The sequence below is a fragment of the Falco rusticolus genome, chromosome 1 (assembly GCF_015220075.1).
Source record: "Falco rusticolus isolate bFalRus1 chromosome 1, bFalRus1.pri, whole genome shotgun sequence".
In the NCBI taxonomy this organism is placed as follows: domain Eukaryota; kingdom Metazoa; phylum Chordata; class Aves; order Falconiformes; family Falconidae; genus Falco; species Falco rusticolus.
The window spans coordinates 3,919,709-3,945,442 of NC_051187.1; the positions used below are offsets into that span (position 1 = coordinate 3,919,709).

Sequence of the window (25,734 nt, forward strand, 5' to 3'; positions counted from 1 at the left end):
ACACAGCGCTTCTCTCTTCATTCAGCTGTGCTTGGCTGAAGAGTCGTTTTTGTTCACTCACACCAGTCAAAGCAGCACATGATACAGTGAAAAAGTTCACACCTACTTGATGATAGCTTCATGGGAGCGATAGTTCTCACACAGCAAGATCCTGCATGGAAATTCTGCGGGGTAGTGCTCATAGAGCCGATCAAGCAATGAAACATGAAGGTTTCTTTCCCTGGCAAATTCACTGTAGACAAAAGGACTGAGCTGTAATAGACACACACATACAAAGAAAATGTAACTAAATATGTGGACTTGGAATGTCATGCTCCCAACATAGGTATTTTGCATCACAACAAAAATGAAACCTTACTTTTACTGTACATTCATAGCTGGAAGAATATACCATGGCTATTCCACAGAAATGCCCATTTCTACTGCAAAAGTGGCAAGAGACCAGCATGCTCTTAAAGGAATAATAAAACATTCAGTAACTATGTATAGAGGAGAGAAGAACCCTTATACCTGAGCTTTTCTTTGTGGCTTGCCAAGATGAATAACTCAAAGCAGAGAGCTGTTTAACAAAAAAAAAAAACAAAAACAAAAAAAAACCACCAAAAAACTACAACCAAAAACCACTCCCAAACCTGTGTTTTGAATGACGTTACACCACTACTCTGACAATCACTTTACAGTTACTACCAAAAGTAGTACAAATCAGAAAATACAGGAATTTGTAACACAATTCAAAAAAGTTAAATAGAAAGTCATTTGAAAAACTGAAACCCAAGTGACCTAGTTACTGTTACATTAAAATAATAGTGGGCTTGTTTAACAACAAAGCCGTCATCTACTACAGCAGGAAAAACAGAGCCCAAGAGGATGAAAAAAGATTTTTAAAATAAAATTTTAAAATGTAGAAATTAAGCCAACCTCTTCTGTCATTCCGAATCTGATTCAGATTCTAAGTTCTATTTTCAATTCAGATAAATATGAACTTTAGAAAAGTCAATACTTGATACCTCATAGAACAGCTTCTGTAAGAACCTGAGCTATAGAACAGCTCTTTACTTGTGTAGCCCGAGCCAAGACTCCAGCCATCCTGCTGGGCTGATGAGATCTAGCCCGAATTTAGAATTTAGGAGCCTCCCATCTCCTAAAAAGCGCTTTTGAGTTCTGTATTTAAAAAGCACCATCTCAGTCCTTGGGATTACTATTATCCTGACTTGAAGTGATCCAGCAGTATTAAATCATAGGTGGCCGCACTACGTTTAGTACTATACCAAAGCAAACATCCGCTCTAGTGCTATTGTGAAATGTCAAGAGAATTAAAAGCAAATCTGTAAAAACAAATAACATCTGGCCTAAATCAACAAAGCAAGTAAAGTTGACGTGTCCAAGCATGATTTCTCGTGCCTACAAGGCTGTAAAGTTACATGCATAACCAGCACTTGAAACTCTTCTAAACTCTTTAAACCAAGCAATTGCTAGACACGTCACAGTAACATAAAGGTACTGGTTAGTTTCAGTTTCCTATTTCTGACTTGTTCAAATCCTTACCAGATTATGTGGCTTCTAATAAAAATAGAAAAGTTGTCTAAATCATCATACACATTCTCTGTATTCTTCAATTCTTTCAAAAAGCAACAAGGAACACCAGTCATAAAAAGCAGAAGAAACTCCTACCCTGATACTCCATATCTTATGCATATAACATCCCTTAAATTTTCCTTGGCTTCCCCCTCTATTATATGACCAGTAGAATTTATGCGTGTCCCTCATCAAAATGAAATTTTATCTGCATATAGTTCAGTGGTTGAGCAGGCCCAAGTCTGTTCTATCGCAGATTTCCTATGAAACTTGGACAACTCATGTGCTTTTTGCCTCAGTTCCCTTACTTAAGATGGGGACAACAGCATATTCTCGCTTAGCAGAAATACTACGAGTCTACATTAGATATTATGAGGTATTCATATACCACAGAAATTTGGAGCAGGTAAATAACTGAAATACATAAATACAAATATTATATATACACACTTTACATGCAAAAATTATATAGCTCTTACTTGCATATGGTCTCCAGCCAAGACAATTCTTGTGTTTTTATTAGCTAATGCTAGAGGCATAATAGTTTCACACTCCATAGCTTGCGCAGCTTCATCTAACAGAATGTGTGTAAAAAACCCTGTGAAACAGAGAGATCAGCAAATAAATTAAACTTGAAATATGATAAAATAAAAAGTGATAACAATACAAGAATTTGTACTGAAAGTTCTGTATTCTGGTAGCAACCAAAACCAGAAAAAATTCAGTATGGCTTACACAAATTAATTTCTAGCAACTACTAGAAACCACACAAACAATTTTCAAACCCAAATGGCCAACAGTGGTGAACTCACTGCTAGTGACATCAGCAGTAGCCCACAGATCTGCCTCCTTCTGCTGATACATGTCAAGTTAAACTTATCTGAGCTTTCCTTATACCAAGAGGAACTGTCTCTTGGCAAACCTGCCTCAGGAGGTTTCTCAAACCTGGAAATCTTTCCATCACCATGAGGCTTGAAGAGCTTTGGACAACAACAACAAAAAGGACTTCCTCATGTACATCAGTCTTATTAACTATTTTATATACTATATTTCCCATTAAAATTGCACACATACCTGAGCACTTTGCTGGTTATGGGCTTTAAGGAATGTTGGGGAGAAAAAAAGGGACAGAAGTTGAAGGAAAATTTACATTCAATCTCATGATAATATTGGACCAAAACGTTTGGCGGGTGGGTGGGAATCTATGCACTGGATAACATGCACTTGAAAAAACCCTGGGCCACAGCAGACTTACATGTTATGAAATGTAAATTCAGGACAGGTATAGAAGAGAAGTGGCTTTATACATTGATATATATATATATTAAGGTTTAGCACCAACTATTAGAGGACTTTGTGTACCATCCAATTAAGATTACATACATAAAAATGTAGCAATTTTCTTTGGAAAAGATTACTTTCATACAGCTGCACACACATTACTATGGCATGACTGTACACAGCTCACAGCCAAACAAAGCAGTTACTTCCATCTAAAGACCTGGAAATATTTACCATAAATTCCATATTAGCTTTCTCTATTGCAACAAATGCCTAAATGTAGCCATAAAAAACCTAACCGTAACATCTTCTGCAAGGAAATTCCACTTTCTCCAAAAAGCAAATGGATTTCATTTAGAGATCAAGAAAACAATAAACCCTAAGCAGCTTCTGCCTCAAAAAAGTCAGTCTAATGTATTTCAGTTTAGAAAACAACTCTAGAAGTATCCCATTAACATACCATGGGGCTTGCATGTGTGGGAGTTGTTTGCAAAGCTACACAATTCACGAAACAAGAAAAAAGCTCTTTGTGTGTATTTATGCTTACATGCTCCACTGAGTATGATCTTAATGAACATAATATGCAAAGTCAGAATCTCAAACGGAATTTTCCCTCTTGGATCTCAGAAATACCAGATCATAGTACTGCTTCTTGATTTAATATTTTTTTTTAAATAAAGAAGAAACAGAATAAGCAAAAGGTTAACTTGAATGCCAGCAGCTTACAGCTCTGTAATAAACATCTATTCATTAAAAAAAAGGCAACCATTTCAAGACGATCATTGCTATATTCTTCAACAGTTCAAAGAACTGGGTAAGGAACTGATGATACTGGTAAGAGGAAGGTAATCCTCAAGCACAGACACTTCTTGTTTAGAAATTATCTTACCTGGTTCAAGATCCAGTTGACATAGATACTGTGATGTATTTAAAGTAACAACTACTACGCGTTGCTTAAGAATGTCTTCTTTCTGGGGCATCTGAAAGGTGGAATGCGTGCTTGAAATCAAACAGTACTGATGCACAACTGGGTGGACAGTCTTCACCCAGCGATTTCTGAAATATACCCTAGAAAAGAAAAAGGGAGCTTATTTTCTATACAGTTTGAACGCGCTTATTTTCTATACAGTTTGAACGCAGTGACAGCCTAATATTTCAAAAGCTAATGCCCTGTTTTCTGGTAAATAAAATGTAATCTTCAGGAAGCAAAACATTACAACTATGCAGAATTTCATGCTAAAATACACTAAAATGTCTTGGATTTACCTTCCATTATTTGCTGCAGTGCACTACTACATACATGAACAGTTACCAAGGATTAATTCACATATGGCAATCTGTAAATTCTTCACATGTTTAGGTTCTGCAACCCTCACATCAATGACTATTTCATTTTAAACTATCCATACACTCATTTTAAAGAAATATTTCCTCGGCTGAAGTATAAATATAGCCCATAGTCTTGGAACTGACAGCTGCAGTGGTCCGCGCATTTCATCGACTGCAGCCACAGGATCTTTTAAAAAAAATATATTTTCAAAAGACATTAATAAAACCCTGTACTTCCTTTTACACATACCATGTGTCTTCTGAGTTCTAAGAACCAAACAGGAAGTATATTCATCTTTTTATCATACAAGGCCATAATTATTATACGCTGTATAAAAGAATGAGAAAACAGTGCCAAAAAGGATAGCTAGAGCCTAAAATATCAGGACATTGTCAGCGAAGCACTGGACTTCACATTTCTTTCCATAACACATAAGATCATTTTAATCACCCTATCATGAGATCAACAATGAATTTTTCTTAAAGTGATGAAATGTTACGGCCAGCCTAGCTAAATGGAAGAGGAACAGAGAAGACACAAAGACTATGCCCCAGAAAACAGAATACAAATAACTCCACAGAGGTATATAGGAATATACCAAAGCACAGCAGCTGAGGATCTGGATAAAGATGTCAAAGGGCTTCTCTGTGGGGTGTTCCTCAAAAATATAATCTGTATCAAGTAAGAAATGTGAATCTGAAGTGGAACCTTTAAACTAGAGGGATCTGTTGTACATATATTAATATTTAGAATTATTTTTTTTAATTTCCAAAGCAAATTAATATTAGATGACTTAAACTAATTTCAGTTCTAAATACGGGATTTAATGCTGTTTGGTTTATCTATTCACTAGTTATGTTGTCCTGCATCCATATTACAAATCCCAAATCATTAACAAAGTATTTGGAGAAGTGTAATTATGCACTTAAGTGCAAAACATGATTTCACCGGCTGGACTTTGGATATCACGTGGACACCCACGTTTGGAAATTACAGCTGATTTCCAATAATGTAAGAGAAACAATTATTAGGATTATAATTATTATGCTTTGTGAAAATACAACGTCTGTTTTGGACAATAAGCACAAAAAGAGGTGCAAAGGCACTGCAATATTCTGAACCGTTTTTGAATCCGACAACACAACCAACCACCACTGACACTCCGTGACCAAAGGTAACTCCAGTGCAGGAGCAACCACCACACTCCTGAGTCGTTCTCACAATGAGAACCTTCTAATGTTACCCCAACATATTTATTTCTTATCAGCCATCAAACTGATGAGTTCTGTTTGATAAACTGTTATTACGTCCATGTAACAACATGAAGTCATGGCTTAATTGCTAGAAGAAGGTAGTAGGAGCAAGATAACCCCTGCTCTGTTTATCCCAGCCATTCAGTCAGCTTTAATGGGATTCAGTTTCTCAATCTTAACTGAGGGCAATACTTACCTACCAACTCACAGGAGTACTGTGAGGATTAATGAGTTTATTGTGAGTTTATGTTTGTAAAGCACTTTGAGATTCTTGGATGAAAGGTGCTATTGAAATGCAAAATATTATGGTTATTAGACATTATTATACCATGCAGTGTCTTTTATTACAAAAATTCAACTATGCGTGACTCACAGATTGGCTGACAGCATTTCAAACTGCATTGCTGCTTACCCATTAATTTCTTTTATTTTGACGTGAGATCAAAAAGGTATCCCAGAGCTATTATTCACCACTGGCATAAGAACACCTGACAGATGTGACTACTTTGAAAATACCGTGATACAAGTCAGCCACACTGAACAAGGGATTTCTTCCTCAGGTGTAATTTGGTCTAATAAAATCTCCTGTAACTTCATTATTAGTTGGGTGGGGGTTTTACCTTAAAGTTAGAGGAACCCATCACAAAAATGGGTTTTACCTGCTTAACACAAATCGTAACGTTTCATCCTGCAACATAATCTTTACTTCTGATTAAGCAAGTGACTAACCTTCTAATCTTAATACCTGCATAAGTAAAGTACCTGAATGCCAGCAAAGCTGGGCTGTTACTGATCGAAACACCCACTAGTATCTGCAACACATTCTATTAGTGTGCAGCTATAGGTACAAAGACGAGCAAAAACTGCAGTTACAAAACCAAAACCCACCCATAGTTCACATGGGAGTATATTTTCCTGACATCGTGTGCCTCACATCAAGATTTCATTCTGGAGAAATTAAAACCTTGAAGGCTGAGGTTTGCCCAACAAGAGGCAGTGAAATTACTAGCAAATAACCACATCAAAATGGAAATCCCTGAAGATTATAGATTAGGGATTCAATCTTCTGCGAACAAAAGTACTGAATATATCCACCGTACTTGCTAATGCTCAGTTAACACGCACAGGATCTGCACATCACGTGGAAATTTCACCTTTATTTCAAAATGTGGCATCTGGATATCTACAACAAAAGCCTTTATTTCTGTGTCCCTCTAGCCAAAGAATGGAACAAACGGTCAACTAACCCATCTATGCTTCCACCAATTTTCCAGCCATTACATCAAAAAAGAAATTTGCCTAAATATTGCTGTTAAATGTTAGTCAAATTGAGTACTTCCTAATCTTTCATGTTTTGCTTCCATTGATAAAGTTCCACCGAAGGATTAATTGGTACAAAACAGACTATTTGCAAAAGTCGCGAATATGTATCTGTAATTAAGATTCACAATAATTTCCTTGTTCAGGTTTCAGGCTGGAACTCCTCCTAAATCACTTAAAACACACCTCTGGAAGTTAATAAAGGGGGAGTCCTGAGTCAGAACACCTGAGGGAGGCTGAGCAGTTTCATTTGCGCTCCTGTCCTACAAAAACTTCTTGTGACTTCTTACAACAGAGTGAATGAGAACTAAATTTAAGTTCTTCAAAGCCTATCTTCCCTGTTCTGAACTGGAAAACACTAACTCCTCCCAGTTCTTGATAAAAAGGCCAGGATTCTCCCTTTAGGCTGTGCTCCAAAGAACTCTCCCTGGATAAACTCCAATCCCAGCTCCCCAGCTTTTGTGCAGTTATTTCTCACCTGAAATCCCTCAAGCAAAAAGAACACAGAAGCTTAGAGGAAAAAGAACCTAGCAGTTTAATTTCATGCCTCTGTTAAAAGACATGGGGGGGAGGGGGGAAGTCTAAGTAGTCCCAAGAAGCCTAAAGAAAACTTTAAAAGCACCTGATTTCCCTCTTACATTTCTTTTGATTCATTGCCAAAGACAGGCTCGTTCACACAAACAAGTATGTTCCTTGGGATGCAGGAAACATGTGAAGAACCTGTCTCGTAGCCTGAAAGTTAACTTTTTAAATCAGTCTTCCTTTGAGGATCGCATAAGATAGAAGCCAGTTTCAATAGGAAAAGTAATTGGCTACAGAGGCATTTATTTTACAAACTAACATTTGATAAGATAAATTAATACCATTTTCAGTATGAGAACTTTACCCCAGTCAATCTGGAAAAAAAGGGCAACCGTCCTTTAAAACCAGCTGGGTTTTTGGTTTGGGTTATGGGTTTTGTTTTTTTGATGTTGTTTGTTTTTTCGTGGTTTTTAATTCAAACTTTTGTTCGCTCTGATTGATTGATTTTTATAGTCTGGGTATCTCGAAGCTAGCAGCTACATACTAAAGGTTACATGCATACTTATACATGTATGTCATGATCTAAGTATTTAAAAAATTAATGGGAAAGGATTCAGCTGAGATATTTTAAAAGAGAATCAACTTATTTTCTGGCATTGCTGAACTGGTAGTCGGCAATAACATGATTAGGAATAAACAAAAATATTAAAAATACAGATAAAAGCAGTATTTACCTCCTTCCTTTTCCCCTAGTATTACATACCAAAACAAAATATGGATACAACTAAATTTGAAATATGTCAGTAAAATAATGGTAATAAACAGTAGGTATCTCAACCACTGTATGCCCAGAAGCATACAAAGAAACTGCTATCTGCTTCCTAGCTCTTGGCTGGATTTTTTAAGAGATGGTGATGACCTGAGGTACCTAGCTACAGTGCCCACCTCAGCACCTGACCTCCCAAAGGCTCTAGGAGATGATGGAGAGAGACAAGCACATCCATAGAGTAAAAGGGTACACAAATCCGGAGCCAGTTACTACTCCTTACAGCTCTGACTCACTGTCTAAAAGTGCCTGCTTCTCCACACTTAAAACCAAGTGTCTCAGCACCAAACAGAAGTACTTAACCGAAGGCTCTTTCCTCCTACGTGTAGGTTAGGGTTGGGTGTTCTTTTTTTTCCTTTCAGAAACACTTCTGCATTAATTTACGTAAGTATAACAAAATTGTTTCAGTGCCAAGTTGCTTCAGTAAGAGGCTTTACAGTGTGCCCCTAATACAGTTGAATCATTTAATCAAACCCAGGGGCAACTTTTTGTTTGTTTGTTTGTTTCTGGGTACAGCATTGTTTATGAGCACCAGGACTATGAGAATTTGGCCTTCAGTCCTCACTGGTATTTGATTTACATGCAGAACTTAAGACTCAACATAAATTCTCAGTGTTCATTCTGACTGCATCTTCCAAAGGGCATGGAAAGTTATTTTGTTAGGAAAACAATATAGGCGTCAAACTTTTATGTCACATCATTGACAGGGTAATTTATTTAGTGTACATCTTACCCACAGAAATTCACAGAAACATTTACACAGTTCTCAGTACTCAGTCAATACTAAATAATTTAGCAGTCCTCCTTTAAAAACAACATAAATATGGTGCTCCCCACTAAGCTATGGAAACATTTCTAGCAAGGATACTGTTCAACCAACTCATCACTTGTAGAGTAAATAAAGAAAAAATCTAAAGCAAACTGTTCAGCCGTTTTAGAAACATAGAAACATAGAAACATAGAAACAGAGCACACCCAGCTCTGATAATTAGCTGCTTCTACTCCACTTGATATTTCCTTTAAAATACTGCAAGAGGCACAGAGCACCCTGTTTAAACTAACCGTAATGATTTTAACCTGAAAATACATCTCCACAACAGTCAGTAAGAAAGGTAACAGGTCCATAATTAATTTTATGCTGGGAGTCTCACATAGCTCTAGCTTTCAATTCAGATAAACCGACCCTTTAACTCCTACCAGGTCAGGTTGGCATGCAGTTGCCTTTCAAACCACATATGCTTCTCAATTATTTGTAACATTTTTAATTTGAAAACATACATACTTGTGGATTCGTAAACATATATAACTATACACACAATTCCAGAGCTGCCTCCGTCTTCTAGAACTCTAACTTCTTATAGAGGTAACAAGACCCTTTGAACAATATCATACCATCTACAGCAGCAATATCTGAAGGCTTCTTAACAAATACTATGAGAATTATACTTAAATTCAAACATTCAGTGACTTTTAAATCGTGCTGTAATTTTCTTGGCAAATAAATATATATATATTTTAACCATAAGAAAAATAGCACTTTTGTTCATGTATGTTTTTCATAAGTATTTCTAAGACTGGATTATATAGTTGAACACAGCACATAAAAGAAGGTAGCAAAAGCCTGGCAACCACATTAAAACTGTATTTAACTCCTTGCTCTGCTAAATCACACTTCAATATTTCTGGGAGTGTCAATTACACACATTTTTTTCCTTCCACAAAATTAAAGACACCATACTGGTTTTCATCACAAAGTGCTTTACAAATCACATTAAGACAATCTGTGTTAAAACACAATCAGATCAAAGGTAACTTTTCAAAAATAAGCTGCCTTCTTTTCCTTGGCCAGATCTTCAGTGTCTGTAAAATGTCACATGGCAACTGAAGCCAGCAAAGCTAAGAGAATTTACACCTGTTGTAAAACTAGCTCTTCCACATAACCTCATTGGCTCTACTGACGTTGCATATAATATAAGTTCAGGATGGCTTTTAATAGCTAGCAAGTAAACACACAGAGTCATTTTCCTAGTAATATAATAAAGTCACACAGTGGCATTCAGAAAATAATGCCCATAATTTTAAAACTATAGACCAAGCTAGCAGCATACAGTATATATTGTGATTACTGCACAGAATATTCCCAGAAGCCGGTTTCTGCCCATAAATAAATCCTCCTTAACTATTTCAATGCAAGCTTACCCTCCTTGCTCTTAAAGTTTCCACCTCTTCTTCATTTTTTTTTCCTTACCTAATTTCCCCCAAACACCCACGGTAAGTACATTTAACCACATATACAATGCGGTTATCATTAACCACATATACAATGACTTATCAGAAGAGGCCAGAATACTTTCACATGATTCTCTAAATATGTAGCTCCTATGACATCAAATTTTCACTTCAAAAAGCCAGGTGGGTAGCCCCAGTTTCCAAATTATCATTGTTAAGTGTAAGTCAAAATTTTCTGGAATTAAAATACAATTAAAAATCATTTTATTTTATCATAGTAGCTTTTAAACGAGCATATCAAAAGTTTGCTCATTAGGAAAGACACATTTATCAATAGAATAATAAAAGCTTAAAAAAGGATGTCTTTATTTTTATTTAACAAATGACCCAAAATTATGTTGACAATGTTTCACGATCCTTTTAGTCTATATTTTTAAAAGCACTGCTGGTAATGCCAATATGCTTTTATGTTTTAAAAGTTCTTTAACCTTTTTTATAGACACCTTTTCTTAAGAATAGTATTTTATAGATACATAATAAGCCTTAAAAAAATACCTGAGAGGTCTTGCCTGGGGATTGCCTGCTTCTACATATGGATGTAAATAATCCTTTATGTAGAGATCAGCAGCACTATTAGAATGGGTGCAAATGAGAATCCTGCTGGAATAAATGGTGCAAATAAAAAAGCAATGAAGAAACAGAAAACAATTCAAAGCAGTAGAATACAAAAAAAAGGAAACAGTGGCCATCTTCCTGCACATTTGTCTTAATGAAACTAGTCACTAACCTACCGTAGTTTGCATGATTCAGCCCTTTAGCTCAAATCCTTCAGTTATGAGAAGATTTAAAGTTCAAACAGTTTTTCAATAATTATTTTGTGATTATTAATCTAAACTTGATTTTAAGTAAGGAACAGCTTTTATTATCTAGCATGCTGTAAAACTTTCCATGTCGAGCAAATCACAGTCATTCTACATATTGTCAATTTTAATTAGTTTTGTTCTAAATGGAAAATACAGGCTAAGACTATAAAATTACTTTATCGTTCAAAACAATGACGGATGGCTTGGGTTTTGTTTGTTTTTAAGCTGGATGGAAATACTGTATTTTTACCTTTCACTTGAATTTAGAGTAAAAAAAAAAAAAAAATCACATCATCTCTGCTAATCAAGTATTGCTCTATATTTAGTGCCCATCTCACCTAGTATCCTGTTGTTGGAGTATGTGCTTGACTGCCTGAGCCAGAGTGAACGTTTTTCCTGTCCCATAGGGACCGATGATAAGAACAGGAGGCAGTTGTATTGAAAGTGGAGTAGTGATAGCCAGAACAGCCTCTTTCTGCTTAGCATTTAGTCGAGGGTCCAACTGCTCATCCCATTGTCTGTACAAAAGGAGGCAACAGAGTTTAAAAACAAACTATGACAATCCACTGTCAGTCAGAAATGAAATGAGGTAAGATTTCAAAAGCTTTAAAGAAATTAAAGAGCCTATATGCTACTGTATTGATTGTGTCATTGAGGCACTCTGAAACAAATCTAGCAAAACAATCACACGCTTTAATCACAAAGATTTGATATCTGCAAGAAATCAGTTTGGTTTTTTTCCCCAAAAGGAATCTACTTCTCAATTTACCTTATCTCACCTAATAATAATTAACCTGCATAGTACACCTTTTAGAAAAAGCATATGCTGTATCATCACCTGATAACCAAAGCAAGTAGATACACAATGATTTTCTGCTATTACTATGCAAAATGTAACATTAGTTCTGTTTCTTCCCTGCAGTATTTACATTATCAACTTTAAAAGTCAACAGTTACACAACCCCAGGGCTTGGTAAAAGTAACAATTTTTTAAAAAAAAAGGTTACCAATTAACTACAGACCTCTCTTTACACTTTTTATTTATTTTGAGATCATTAAGGCACATACCTCTAATGGGAAAGCAGTCTAAAAAAAGGATTTTGCTGTAACCAGCTAGTGATACCAGCATTAAGAGGAAGATGCTTTCAGAAAATTCCAATGAGCGTAAGAGGTTAAAGATTTGTAGACACAGTTTTTAATATTCCCACTGACAGATTTAAAAGTAGACACACATAGTAAAAAACACCTGTCACTGCTGCACATATGGCCATACTTTAGTAACGTGATCTACTTTGCTACAAGCGCTATGCTTCTTACAGACTGGGAAAGTTTCTATTCAGTAGTCGTTAGCAACAGGGAGTAAAATCAAGAGGGAATTGACTGAATTCCTAACTTTTAAGACAGCTATGAACTACAAACTGGCAGGAGACTATGAAATACTGAAAGTAATAGGGATGTAAAACAAAAATAGAAGAGAAACAGAGGGAAAGACAGTTTTGAGTCAGAAGTACTGATTCTCAAGGTAGGGCAAACCAAACCACCAGATGGAAAAAAACATGCTTATCACACTGACTTAAGCCGAACTACAACCATTATATATATCATTTATAAGAAATATAAAAGATTATACAAATAAATCATATCAACTACAATGGTATGTAGGTTTCCGTAAGTAAAATTCCTCGACATATAACAGAGAACATGAAGTTCTAGTTTACTTGACTTACCTTCTTACTGAAATCACTGCTTACTTCCAAACTATTCTTAAATACTATTTCCTTGCAAGATTCACTCAAAACTGTCAGTGAAGAGATTGTCACTGACCTCCATTAACTTTGTAGTATAACTATGCAAAACCTATTCCCTTCTTTCTGCCCGTACTGTCAAAGCTTTGATGCATGCAGCAAACATCCTCACCCAGAACACTGCTCCCACCCTTTTATCATCTCTGTTCTCCCTACACTTAAGACAAACTAAAATTTTTCCAGTAATTTTTGTCTTACATTATCTTGCCGTCTCAGGTTTCTGGCCAGATCACTTTCCTTTTAATCCTCAAGCTATCTTCTGATTTGTACCGCATCACAATCACACCCTTAACCCTCACCTTCAAGACACCACGGGGCTCCTCACACGCTGTACGGGCTATCAATTCCACATACCTCTCATTTCCCTGCCTCTAAGTACGGAAACCTCATGCCTCTTTTATCCTCCCCCACGCAGTAAGAATACTGACCACGCTGCCTGAGCAACGCAGCCTCACATTTCCCTTCCCTGAATTTCCTCTCCGCCACAAACTGTTTTCACGGCATCAGCCTTTAAGTTTCCTTAAAAGTATTTCTGTAACGTAAGGGTTTATAATTTCATCCAGGAAACTGTAAGATACATACACAAAGTAACCCAGGACTGCCTGCAAGCACAATGCTGGTCCTTGCAGGACTCACTCCCACACCGTTCTCAGTCATCCCCCTCAGTTCTATGTCCAAATTTGGGCTCCCTGCACCAAACTCAGAAAGTACTAATGGATCATCCCTTACAAGCAGGAGTCTGCACGCTTGACATCCTGCACAGCAAACTCCTTGTAACTGGTAGTTACATTCCTATAAAGTATTATGCATCATTTCAGTGAAGAACAGCAGAACAGTGAACAATAGCAGAACTGTTTTCTACGGCTACAACACAACTGCAATGCCTATAAACCCACAGCTCAACCGAGGGAAAGCCAAGCAACAGATTCCAGTCCTCCGAGGATCACCTTTCTTGTTTTATTTAGAACAGTTTCACTCCCTTCTCTGAACCACCCTCATCATTAATGAGGCACAAGGCATGTTTCTTGTTCTAGGGCAGATTTCAGCCATCTGTTATGAGAAATTCAGTACTGCATTACCACACAATCTTTGATATTAAAGTGTTTGTATTCTTGTACCTGTTGGGACTCCAGGGTATGGTGGGAGTCATGCTGACATCTGGAAACAAAATACTGTTGTCCTTAATCCTGTCCAAGGCATAATGCATCTCACAGAGGGGTAAGCGATTTAACTGAAACTGAAGTTCAACCTGCAGTACAAAATGAATGAATGAATAAATAAAGAGGTGAACCAAAAATGATTAGTTCAGAAAACAGTTGTTAGACTTTGCTGCATATGATATATTTTTAGCTTCCTGCAAACTACTGAGTCTCAGAAGGAAACAGCAAACATAATTCACTCAAAAGATTTGCAATAAAGTTAACTTGCTGCTTCTGTTGTTTTGAAGCGAAGATAAATACAGCAGTCTCTCTAATGTAATTTTGTTGTTTGACTCTTAAGATTAGATTCCACTGTATTTTCAGAAAAAAAATAAAGCGAAAACATCCTTGGAATTATTTTTTGAATACAAAAAATACTCCTGGAAAATATTACTATCCTAAAACATTGTTTTTACAAATACAAGCTTCCATCCCTTATTGTAAAAACAACATAAAAAGTGACAGGCCAGAAATTTTTCCGGATCAACAGATGATATAAATGAGACGGGTGGCCAGCAGAGATAAGCCACAAACATAATTTATTTCTAATCAAACATTGTGGAATAATATCATTTGTCATTTATGTTCAATTATAAGGACTCTCCAAAAGTTAATTTCTAACAGTGCTTATCAATACATTCAAATTTTTGTTCTCTCAATTACTTGTCTTTTAATGCTAGTAAATAAAACATGATATCAACAAAATTCTGGTTCAAAGCCAGAAACAACACGCAGAGCATGTTAACATTCCTGGTCAAATTCAGAACTGAACAATGGATAGTGAAATTAGTTTATACATACATATACTAAAAGAGGAAAGGGGAAAATACATTCTAAATTGGAACATGAGATAAAAGCAGCTCCTGGGGAAACAATTAATAAAAACAGTTCACTCAGATTATCATTTACACATATTTAAATTTGCAGTTGCTAATCTCTTCAAAAACAAATGAATCTGATCAGAGCATTACACCAAAGAAATACACATTAACAACTCACGCAGAAACCTTTATACAAAATTTGACAGACCTGCACTAATATAAAACTGCATAAAACCACCAAAAGCTGCTGCAGAACTTCAAATGACTGATACACATTTTTAGGTTTTTTTTTCAAAGCATTGCTATCTATGACTAAATATTTACCTAAGTACTGTGCTACAATTCTGATGAGCACTTGTGATTAAATGAGACTGAGTACTTTTCTGAGATTTACAATGAACTGTGAGCATGCTTACAAACAGCCAGCCAAATTACTGCTACCTGTCTGGAAAAGTACCCCTCATTTACCTGGAAAGCACAGCAGCAGTATTTAAAATTTCCATGGTCATTGTTACTGATAGCACCCCATGTCATCCAAGAGAAATACCTTGGAGGCAACACACTCATTCTAAATGTACCCCCATACCCAGAGCAAAAATCTCATCTCAGATCTACTTAATCTTCTCCTCTGGTACTCACTGATTCTCTATTAGTCAGTCCATTATTACTTAATCACACTTTAATCTCATTATAATTATTGCTACCAACCAGAACTTTCAACAAACACAAAGCAATATGAGAATATAGTTTTGTAATTATCTTTTCTGACAACTTATATAAAGATTTCTAAAAGCCCTTGTCAGCTAAAAAAAATGTTCCTTATATACTACAAACAAACCCCAATTTGTTGTATTAAAGATCCTTGTGGTTATCAAAATAAGACAGCAAACTTATGGAAAAAAGGAAGAAAGAAACGGGAAAACAAAAAGAAAAGCAGATAATCACTTCTCTAAACACAACGGGTCTCCTTTAAAGTCATATAAACTTCTCTCATGAACCTTCTCCTATGGAGGAATAATTTAGCCTTCTAGATTTAACTACTTGTTGAACATGACACTCCTTTATCTGCACACAAAGTCACTTCCTACTATAGGGATGACACCTTGTGCACCTGTGATGTTTACTACTTGAAGATCATCTCCTTCAAAGGACTTGCAAAACACAGCTCTTCCGTTTGGGTTTTTTTTCCTAGCATATTTAAATATTACACTGTTGTTATTATGTAGCTTGTAAAGTCAGCACTAGCTTTGCTGGAAATAAACAATGTTTGCTTGTATCAGTGCAGAATGTAGCCATTAACTTTCAGTCTCTGGCAGATACAAAGACATTAAATATTCATCCTGACTATCACATTTTACAGCAAGACATATAACCATAACTCCAAAGAAAAGGGCAGTTAGAAATATGTACAATGTTAAGCATGGAGTTCACTAAAACGACTGTAACTCCTAGGAAAACTTTTTTTCAATAGGACATATGAACTTACAGGAATTTTTTCCCCCTGTTCCACCATGTAGTTTATGCCTATCCACTACCTTAGCAAACGCCCTGGTCTTCAAAGCGGTGTGGTTTGGCACTTGCCAGGAACGCCAGCGCCAGCTCACCCTGCCCGAGGGGCACCGTGAGCCCCCTTCCACAGCTCTGTCCTACCCACCTCTACCCAGCACCAACGTGTCTGCCCAACCGTGTCCCACAGATGTGTGGAAAACGACTTCCCAACAAATGGCAGCGGTCCCAACCTCACGGCTTGATCTGTACAGGAAAAATATCTTTGCTCAGAGACCCAAGGCTAACAAAAGGCCACTCAGCGTAACAATGATAACTTAAATGCAGAAAAAGACCGTGATGCTCATCTGAGTAACACTTTAATAGCCCTTCTTCTGGGAGCCCAAGAAAGATGCCTAGCATTAAATACCTCTTATTATCTACTTGCATTCACCACTTTTAACAGCTTGTGATTTGTTTTGTTTTTAATCCAGTTTGGATTGAATCAAATAGTTCTACTTGCTGTTGCAGAGTACTGAATGAGGCCATCTGTGAAGGAGAGGCATGTAACCTGCTTTAATATATATTCCACAACAAGAAAACAGTGGGAAAGGAAGTTAATCCATTGCCAGTTTCACAGAAGAGGACACAGAACAGAATAATCGCTCCAAAAATAAAACAGTCGCAAGTTAGTTTGGTCACCAAAAAGAGCAGCACCCAAGGGGGGTTTAAAGCACCAGTTCTCCATCCCACCTTCATGAACAATGCACTTGATAAAAGCAGAATTGTGTATTTTAGTTAAGCCAGGACAACAGGCAAACAAGTGATCAGAAAGTTTCTGAGATGAATTATTAGAAGAGGAAAGGAAGCAAACCACCAAACTTAGCCAAAAACTACAGGAATAAAAGCAATTTTGTCAATGTGTAAGAATCACACAGGGAATACCAACTCCACTGAAGACAACAGCAAAATGTCCAGCATCTTGAATAAAAATGCTATACATCCAAACTATAATATCCTTATTTTAACCTGAGGTTCCCTTTCCAAATTTGCAGTTAATTAATTTTAAAAAATCAGAATTCATTAAAATACAGGTAACACTAAGGATCTGACCATCAGTTCACTGATACATATACAAAGTACTAAATGATTTCACAAACAACTTAAGGACCCAATTTTTAATGCTGAATAGATTTGCTGCCTCAGAAGTTTTACAAGACACTCAAAGAAAAATAAACCAGTTACTGAAGCCCCAGCTCATTTTGCATTCCACTGGAGTTTCTGATAGAATCAATTAGTAAGTTTAATCATTGTTTTAAGAAAACAAACACAAAACCAAGAGCCTAGAACAACATACATCTTCCCAGACCAATTATCCACATTAAATTAAGAAATTAGGATTCTTGTATATGCTTCGCCAAAACAAAATGAATAGGAGATAATCCTCTGGTGAAAATGTATTTATTTCAAGCAATTCCAGTGACCTTAATTTGAGGTTATTTCTGTTTGGTAACAAGATCAATCATAAGATGTACTGCAGACACACACTAGGCATGGGTGAGTATTTGAATTATTTAACTAGAGTTTTGTCTTCCCTTAGAGCATTGGATGAAAAGGTAAGTATCTTGCTTGCAAACTACAAAATATTTTTTTAAAGAATTATATATTGATATATAGACATATACATCTTCACCCATTTCATGTTAATTGTAAACAAAAGCCTGATGTTAACTGCCAACACAATTTTCTCTAGCAAAAGTGTTGTAACTCCTCATTCTGTGACCGAATGCCTCCAAGACAGATAAGTCTTGGATGCAAGTGTCAGGGGAGCAAGAGACATGGAGGCAAGTATTACCATTCTGAAACACAGGATATATATAATTAAAGTACTTATTCCTCTTCCTCATGCCTCCATCTACTTTACCAGCCCTCACCACCTTCATCAAGGAAATACTGTAAGTTGAAGATTTTTCCACTGAAGGACCATACTCCTTTTGTTCTAATATGGGTGCAGAAAGCAGCATAATGCCCATTCATAACATCAACAGACCTTACTGAAAATTAATCTCACCTCAGGCCTAGGAACAAATAGTGGAATACACAATGACACAAACAAAAAGAATGAGAAGATACAAAATAAAGAGTCCAAGATGCAAGAAAGACCCAGTTCTAGTTGGCTATGTCGAGAGCCACAGAGATTTTGGTTTTTATTATTATTTTTAGAAAAACCACATCCCTCCTTTGACTTCATTAAGAAAAGGTTCCTGACATCTCTGGTATGATGAGCAGGTGATAGAAGTCACAGCAGAGAGAGTAAGCTGGAGAAAAGTTCAGGCAGCAGGAGTAAGCAATATATTCAGCAGTTTTAGACTGAGGGGAGAGGGATAGGTAGGTCTGATTGAAGAAAGCCCATGAACTACCCACAAACACCTACGTGTAGGAACATAAAAATAAAACAAAGCTTTCCTTTGAAGTCCATAGAGGGCTTTGTACTTGAACCAGAGATGTAAAAACAAATGGCCAAGTCAGCTTACAAATCACAGTCTCAAAATGTTGAGATACTCAAGCAAAAATCTGCAAGCAATGCCTAATCATCTCAGAATATTGCCAGAAATTAAATTCATTAAAAGTATTTTTACTCTGTACAAGTCCTAAAATATTATTTTCCAAATAATAAGACTCATATATACATGTGCACACCCATACGTATATACGTGTATGTTTACACATAAAAAGATTTCACCTATCTGAAATTCTCATCCATGCTCTGCTTTCCGTGTATGACAACTAATAACAAAATTCCTTTTCTTATCTTCAAGCAATTAGTTTGGGTGAAGCCAAAACAGACATAGTGCAAAGAGTTCCCATACCAAAACCATTTCGACTTCCACTTACCTGCATTTCACAATCTGCGCGAAGATTAAGTTCTTCACAGCATTCCCTGGATACCCTCAAGAAGATATAATCCTTTGTTTTTTCCTCAATAGCTGCTTCATAAACCTTCTCTTTGGTTCCTTGGGTCTGTGCTGACTTCTCTTTAGTGACAGGCAATAAATAAACAGCGTTGACTTTGGTCATCACCAGCCGTCCAGCCAAAGTGTCTTCCGAAAGCGTTTCAGTGAGCTTAAAGCGGCCAAAAAGTTGTCCATTCTGGGCATACTTTGCACCTCCAGAAACACCAGTGAGCATGAAGCTTGCTACAATCTGCAATTGCACTTTTATGTTGAACCTAAGTAAGAAAGCAACAAGTCAGTGCAGAAAAATGCTCTCAGCTTCAGAAGCCTCATTAATTCAGACTGAAGATGCACTGCCTTATATTCTGAATGCAAAACTTTTAAACAGAAACAGGTATAGCCAAACTGGCTCTTCATATGTAGCTGTCTAATGCTTACAAATTTTCCTTTCGATTATAGCCTATAAAACATATATTTAAGAGAATCAACATCTACAAAGCTTAAAAAATAGAACCCTCACAAGAGAGAATCAAATACTAGACTTTCTGAGACCAGAATAATTTTAAGGTGAATTCGAGTGCTGCACATGTCTCAAAGCAGCAAAGATTTCCAATGGAATAGTTCGTAAGCTTATGTTAGGTATTCAAGGAGAGAAGTGCAGGCAGGGACCAGAGTAAGATTCCCATTTATTTCATATTTCTTCGAGGCTGCACACCAAAGAGGGCAAGCTACATCTTAATAGGTAAATGGTATTACACCTATAATTCAGAAGGATTGATGAAATGCCTCAAAAAAAATCAAATTGTAGGCATTAAAGTGAGATAATTTTATTTGAAATGAGGGAATGGCATCACAGGCTCAGCCATATAAACCATCTATCCACTGAATTCCTATTAGCAGGAGTTTCTCCTGTAATCACAGACGTAACAAATTCATTCTTTGTAGTTACCATTTTCTAGAAGTCACGTGCATAACACATTAAAGTGACTTATTAGCACACTTTATTGACCTCTCACCAAAACATAGTAACCTCCTCCTAGAATGCTGTGGCTTTTTAAACAGATTGCTTCGACCTGGTTTTAAAAAGAACAAAAGGGGTAAGAAGTCTGTCACACTTAACAATATTCAGTTCTATTCTTATCAGCAACTTTTTTCTGAATTTGCAACAAATTACAGGAAAAAAAAAGGTAAAAACCAAAGGTTTTCACAAATGAAGTAAAATCTCTCAGGGAAAAAAAAATCCCAACATTTTCCTATAATACTTTGCATGCGCATACTGTTTTTATTTGATCTGTTCATCTTGTAATTTCTATTTTAACCCAATAAACTGTTAATTTATTGTTTAAGCCCTGTAGTATCAGTAACCATAAGCCTATAACAATAAAATCCAACATTTTAGCTTGCTTAGTAATTAAATATCTACCAAACCAATCAAATATATTTTTTGCGTATCTGGCAAATCATGAGTCTTGCACAAAAACCGCACGTTTGCCCCCTTGCGGTAGCAGCTGCTGCTTTACATAACACACATTAAGTCAGATCCAAATTTCACAGCCATCCACTCTCAAAAAGCAAGAGATGTCTTCTTACTGAACATGGGTTGGGTTGGTTCAGCAGTAACCACAAATGCCACTGCTCAAGCTACAGTTAAAACAACCACTCAGAAGCACATACTTCAGAGAGCATACCAGAATTAAGCACAACCCTTCCAATTTCCACATGTGCTAAAAAAAAACCGTAACAAAACAAAACGCAAGCTTTCTTCTATACAAGTGCTGCACTATTTCCAAAGGAGCTATCAGCAAGTTAGCAGTATCTAAACCAGCTCGTATCTCATTCACATCGCTGTTAAAATACTAGGTAAAACATTTAACACAGTATCAAGAGCTCAGCATTATTACTAAGATACAATCACTTGCCATTGTAAATTTATTTTGTTAAAATTTTCTTAAAGTTGAATCCTATACTGCTGAATACGTATCATCTCATTCTCAAATGTGGATTTGTAAAAGCATGCTGGAAAACAGTATTACTGCCGTTCTGAGCCAAGGCACGTTCATAAATGACTGAACTCAATCTGCTGTGCTAAAGGGAATCTAAAGTTTAGAGATTAGCAAGCGATTCCCATTGAGTAAACTGACACCTTCTGGCAAACTGTTAAACTACAAAATCCTCCAAAAATTATTTAAGAAAAAAAAAAATAATCTAAAGTTGCTTCTTTCATCCATTCCGCACCCTTACTTCACAGGTTTATACAAAATAAGAGTTTCAGTCAGGCTTATACAAATTAAATGAACAAAAACTTATGTTTCCTTCTAAACACTGCAAAATCCCCAGCCTACTTCCTGTGTTAACAAAACTAGCCGAGAAAAAAAAAAAAAAAAAAGGGGGGGGGGGGGAGGCTGCTTTATATAGTTAAAACACACAAAAATTAAAAAAAGACTTCATAAATCATTAATCCACCCAGTACCAGTGCAAACAATAAATTCCCAAAAGGCAAATAAACCCATTCTGAACAAAGCCCCATATAACACTTTCTTTAATAAGTACGTTCAGCACATTTCCCCTTACATTTACACATGCAGAATTCAGACAGCGTGTACAGTGTGACACCTACCTATGTACTGATAAATGTAAGACACAGTAATGACAAAAGCAAATCTACTTTCCATCAAAGCCAGTACTTCACATTTTCACAGCCACGAGGATAAGCCAGCTCAGTAATTCTGGTAGCAGAGTGGACTGCATGGAAGGAGCTGTATGTCACCTCACATGCTCTTTAACATTCGTATAAGAAAACACACAGTAAGTTCTAGATGCATCTGTCTACATCAATTATATGCTGTTTCTCTCTCGAATGTGCAAGAGAGAAAGGAAGAGTTTTAAAACCACCAACAGATGTATGCAGGGCAACAACTTCCAACACCAAACTAATCTCAAGATCAGAACATTGTTTTGCTTTTTCTTAAAGTGTGTTTGCAGTCGTAAATTACACAGCAGTGGCTTCCTTATTACTCTATTTTGTGATGTACTCATGCAGAGTAATTCCTACAAACACCTCCTGAAATATTAGAATAAACATGATTTAGAAGTAAAGCTCTCTGAGACCATCCAGAATGTACTCCCTTATAACCGAGTTCAAGACTTTAATGCCACCGCAGCCTTCATCCAATACTTGGTAGTAGTTCCACTCAGGTGATCGCACATAAAGTCTGAAACATTGTTTTCCTAGAAAGTGGGAAATCGTCAACATTCTTAAAACCTGGCAATACACTCCAATGTAAACGGCAGATGCTGGTGTTATTCCATCTCGTCATAAGAGACAATGTTGACAACCCTACTACTTTTACGATATACATACACAAACCCATTAGAGAACAGCAGCTCATCAACACTGTCACTCATAGCACCACTTCAGAGGTACTACAACCCACTTGCATTTGTATTTCTGGGCCCATTTCTAGGCTTGCAATCCTGACGCTTCACTGGAGAATACCAAGTGTGTGATCTTAGCCACAGAGGATCAAAAAAGCGTGCTAGTTTGAGCCTTGTTGCAAAAAAGTGGGTCAGCTACAAGATCAAAAGAGTATTTCTGTCATCAACACTATCAAAACAGAAGATTTCAAGAACATTATTAAAACTTACTTTTATTAATCCACTGGATAGAAAAAGCAGAGCAGTAACTTATCACTGCACCAAACTGTCCAAAGGGGAAGCATTACACACGAGATACACTTACTTTCCCTTCCCTTCTACAAGCATGCTGCTCTTTGGTTTCCTATGAGGCATGAGAGTGTAATTCTCAATGTGTAAATTCACCCAGTAAAAATACTGTTGACTTTTTTAACGTACTTCATAATGTTTACTTTAAACCCACTTCTGTCTTAAAAAGCACTAGAAACGTCAACCTGATTATAAATATGTATGATGGCAAATATTTCTATACGCTGAAAACAGCGTTCAAGTGTGATTCCTCCATATGTCAGATTCCAGCTCAAGAGCAGAGCACAGCAGTGATGAAAGACATGCAGAAAAACTGCTCAAATACACTGCCCTTCATCTGAGATACAACAAAGAAATTGAACCATTTTTCTGCTTTAGAAGCATTAGAAATACAACTACTCATAGTATTTTCTTCCTAAATTCCAGAGGGGTGATTCAGCTGAACCTCTATAGCTCTAGGAGTGGTTCATCTTAAAAAGACATTTCTGATTTGGAAATTAAGAAGTTGATAGAACTAAATTTGCTACCAAATTAAGTTAAAGGGAAGTTATACCTTTTTGGCTTTCCATTCTGAGTACAGCAACACTTTAAAACTTTCGTACCACATGACTGCAGGAAAAATTTTTAACCACAAATATTGAACTACAGAAAAAAGGGCCAGTGAGAGTCTAAACATGGGAAGCTCACATCTTTTTCCTAACTCTGTATTTGTTCATGCAGCTAATCCAGTTGGTAATATGGACATAATACCTAAAGACAGAACAAAACAAACAATGTATACTATATGCCTTTTATTAGGAAATTTTATTCAGAAGCTGGGTTTCAGCCTATTTAGAGAATAAATATAATAGTCAGCTGCCACATCATCATAAGATCAGAGTCTGATCCACCCACAATTCAACCCTTTACACAAAGATTTCATATATTACTTTGCTATAACCTACTTTCACCAAGGAACAAAAATATGACTCCTATTATTAATATCCTCTTGTATAACGAGAGCCAAAAAACTATAAAAAAGAATAATCATTATACAGAAATTAACAAAACATTGTACAACCGCTGTTTAAGTGCCTCCAACTGTAAGCATAGACTGATACATACTATTTATTTAAAATTAGTTACCAGTAAATTACATTTGTTAAGTACTAGTGACCTTTATCAAAAGCTGTTATTTCCAGACTCATATTCAAATTAATTTCAAAGAAATAGGAAGACTCAGTATCTTAAACAAGCCTGTAGGTTTAATGAAAATTGTTGCCACGCTCGTTTTAATAGGACAGTAAGAAATATCTAAGAAATTTTTTTATAAAAGTATCACTTACTTGCTAACTTCCTTATACTGTGCTATCTCCTCAATATAAAGGAGGTCATGTAGCCGTGACTGATAGTTGGTCTTGGTCAATGATTTGTCCAGGACAGATTGTGTAAATAGCTGGTCAGCAGAAAGAGGGATTTGGTATCTGGTAAGAAGGCTCTTCTCCAATTCAGTAGTTTCATTAGGCTCAAATTCTACAATAGTCTTAGAAGTAGAATCCCAACGCTTAGCTGTGGTTAGTAGCTGTTGCCGTGCATGCATCAGGTATTCAAGATCTGAATGTAGATACAGAATAGGGAAAGGAAATAAGTTCAAACTCCAGATGTTCTTGGGTTTTATTAAAAGACAAAACAAAACACCACCCCAAACTAACCCACTACTAAAAATAATCCCATTAGAGACAACAAACTGAATGTAAGTAAGTCTCATCTGCCTACAACAGCTTTGGTAAGTTCACTGCTAGTACTTACCACTCCTACTTTTCAGGTGTACACAGAGAGCAAGCAGGCTCTCTAACAGTATCAGAAAATAAAATATTCTATAGATAGCAAATAGAATTAATACAGACAAACAAGGAAAGCACTTATATTTTAATAATCACAAGCAACTTGCAAGGACTGGGCATCACAATATGCTTTCAAAGCCTAACTGCAACACCACCTCATTTAAAAAATATGAAGTAGTCAAGAGCCTTACAATATATACTATAAAATTTAGAAGGTAATAGAAAGAAGTTGATAAACTAGCTGGTAAGAAACCATTAAACTTGCAGCATTGAAAATATTTTTAAAAATTCTACAGTACTGTAATATGTGTATTCTGCAGAGAGTTGCATTCTATAGCTAAATTTACTTTGCCAGGCATAACTTTGTCATGTTAGGTTACATTTCCAAACTTAGAAAAAAGGAAATTAATTTTTCAGAATACCCTAATTTGTGGGACCACATAGTTTAAATAATAAACAGAAGACCAAGCACTGTCTACAGCCACCCAAAATATATCCATTAACACCACAAAAACACTATGAGAACAGTGCATCAGCCAACAGAATTGCAGTTAAATTGCAGAGCTGAAAATATTTGGCATTTATAGTGAAGCTATGGTATCTTAATGCATCATCTCTGAGTGAGATTTAAGATAGGTATCCAGGGTATCACACCAACGCTGAAAAATGTGCAAAGAAGATATTTTCAAATTCAAATTAAATACTTAACATCATCTTGACTGCCT

General features: G+C 36.3%; 1 protein-coding gene across 1 annotated transcript in view; it reads right to left on the reverse strand.

Moving 5' to 3' along the window:
* The window catches only part of HELZ (helicase with zinc finger), a 91,429-nt gene that overhangs the window by 31,485 nt on the left and 34,210 nt on the right, over positions 1–25,734 (reverse strand). Inside the window, 8 exon segments of the mRNA XM_037405179.1 lie at positions 107–252; positions 2,055–2,173; positions 3,746–3,924; positions 10,892–10,996; positions 11,538–11,717; positions 14,123–14,253; positions 19,405–19,738; positions 24,512–24,779. Coding sequence (XP_037261076.1) covers positions 107–252; positions 2,055–2,173; positions 3,746–3,924; positions 10,892–10,996; positions 11,538–11,717; positions 14,123–14,253; positions 19,405–19,738; positions 24,512–24,779 — 1,462 coding nt within the window.